The following is a 1,523-nucleotide window of genomic DNA, read 5'->3' on the forward strand; positions in this document are numbered from 1 at the left end:
AGGCCAGGCTGGATGAGGCTTGGAGCAACCTGTTCTAGTGGAAGGTGTCCCTGCCCATGGCAGGGGGGTTGGAACTGGATGGTCTTTAAGGTCCCTTCCAACCCAAACCATTCTGTGATTCTATGATGCCTTCCCTAGACACACGGACAGGCCAGCCACCTCCACTGCTCCCCTGTGGGTAGAACAAGGGACTTCCGAAGGGGCTCAGCCCTTCCCTTTGCCTTGCAAAGCACTGCTGAACAAGCCACCGGCTCCTTTGGAAGGGCATCTGCCCTGTGCTGCCAGAGGGACAGCAGGACACACAAGGGTGACGCGGCACTGATGGGGCTCGGCGTGGCCCCTGGAGCCCCCTGCGAGCAGTGCTTGACACGGGGGGGCACAGTGCAGGCGGCGGGGGAGTCTGCAGCGGGCTGCGCTGTCTCTGGTCTCACAGGGCTGGGGGTCAAAATGTGTTTGTGCATGTTGGACTCCGACCTTCCTGCACGGCCTCTTGTCCTCCTGCGTCCCCGTGGGTGAGTTACTGTGCACCTTCCCTCCCCGTCCTGCCCTCGCTCCGCTTTCCCGTGGACTCTGTAGTGGCCGCCGGTGCCTGCCAGCCTGCGCCTGCTGCATGTGCACGGGTGCTCTCTCCCCGCCGACGGCTTCATCCTCCAAGTCTGCTCTTTCTTACTTTTAACACAGTGTGGGCGGGTGGGTTTGGTCCTTGGATGGGGATGGAATTTGAACAGCTTCTACCTGAAATAATTCGACGCCATGTTCATTGGAAAACGAAACCTGACTCTTAATGAATGGTGCTGGCATGCTTTGGTTGGAATACACGCCATCACGTTAAACCATTGCCATGTCCATCAGGTTAACTCCGTATTCTCATCACTGCGTAGCGCTTGAGTACACTTTCAGTTCTGTCTCGTTTGGGGAGCGCTGCCCCGTCAGTCAGGTAACGCCTCACTGGCGATCGCTTATGTAGCTATTGATTTGAGATTTAATAATTGATTAAAAGAAACAACCAGCAAGACTTTGGATTTAGACATTCAAAAAAAAAAAGGCGAAGCAAGTTATCCTTCCCCTCGCTGGTAAGGAGCTAATGAGCCCTGTTTTGTCACCGAGACGATGTGTAGTACACACGCGATGTTGACAGTATTGTCTAATTTATCGCAAAGTCTTAGCTCTGTTGTACATGCTAGCGTGGGGGCTTCCGTGTTCAGTCTATTTCTGCAAGCCTCTTGGTTTGGGGATGAATCATCAAAGAGAGCTCTAGTGAAATTTGATTTGGGGAGAGTCAGCTTGGCAAGCGGAGCTGACACCTCTGCGGCTCGCCGGGCTGTCAGCAGCTTCACCGTCTGCAGAGACGCCGTGGTGGCAGGAGCCAGGCCAGCAGAGCCGTGTCCCCCCGGGCCCCCGGCGCCCATGGGGGTGGTCGTGCCTGCGGCGTGTTGCGAGCTGGCACCGCTCGGGCTCCTGCCCGATTTCCGCCTTCCCCCAGCGCTGCGGCTGGTGCTGCTCCCCCGGCCCGCTCTGCCGCC

At 57.2% G+C, this 1,523-nt stretch overlaps 1 protein-coding gene across 1 annotated transcript in view; it reads left to right on the forward strand.

Moving 5' to 3' along the window:
* Window positions 1-407: 407 nt before the first annotated feature.
* The window catches only part of PTPRF (protein tyrosine phosphatase, receptor type, F), a 76,623-nt gene continuing 75,507 nt past the window's right edge, over window positions 408-1,523 (forward strand). Inside the window, exon 1 of the mRNA XM_010147160.1 lies at window positions 408-457. Coding sequence (XP_010145462.1) covers window positions 448-457 — 10 coding nt within the window. The 5' untranslated portion in view covers window positions 408-447. The remainder of the gene's footprint in view (window positions 458-1,523) is intronic.

The sequence above is a fragment of the Eurypyga helias genome, unplaced genomic scaffold (genome assembly GCF_000690775.1).
Source record: "Eurypyga helias isolate BGI_N326 unplaced genomic scaffold, ASM69077v1 scaffold9192, whole genome shotgun sequence".
Classification (NCBI taxonomy): Eukaryota; Metazoa; Chordata; class Aves; order Eurypygiformes; family Eurypygidae; genus Eurypyga; species Eurypyga helias.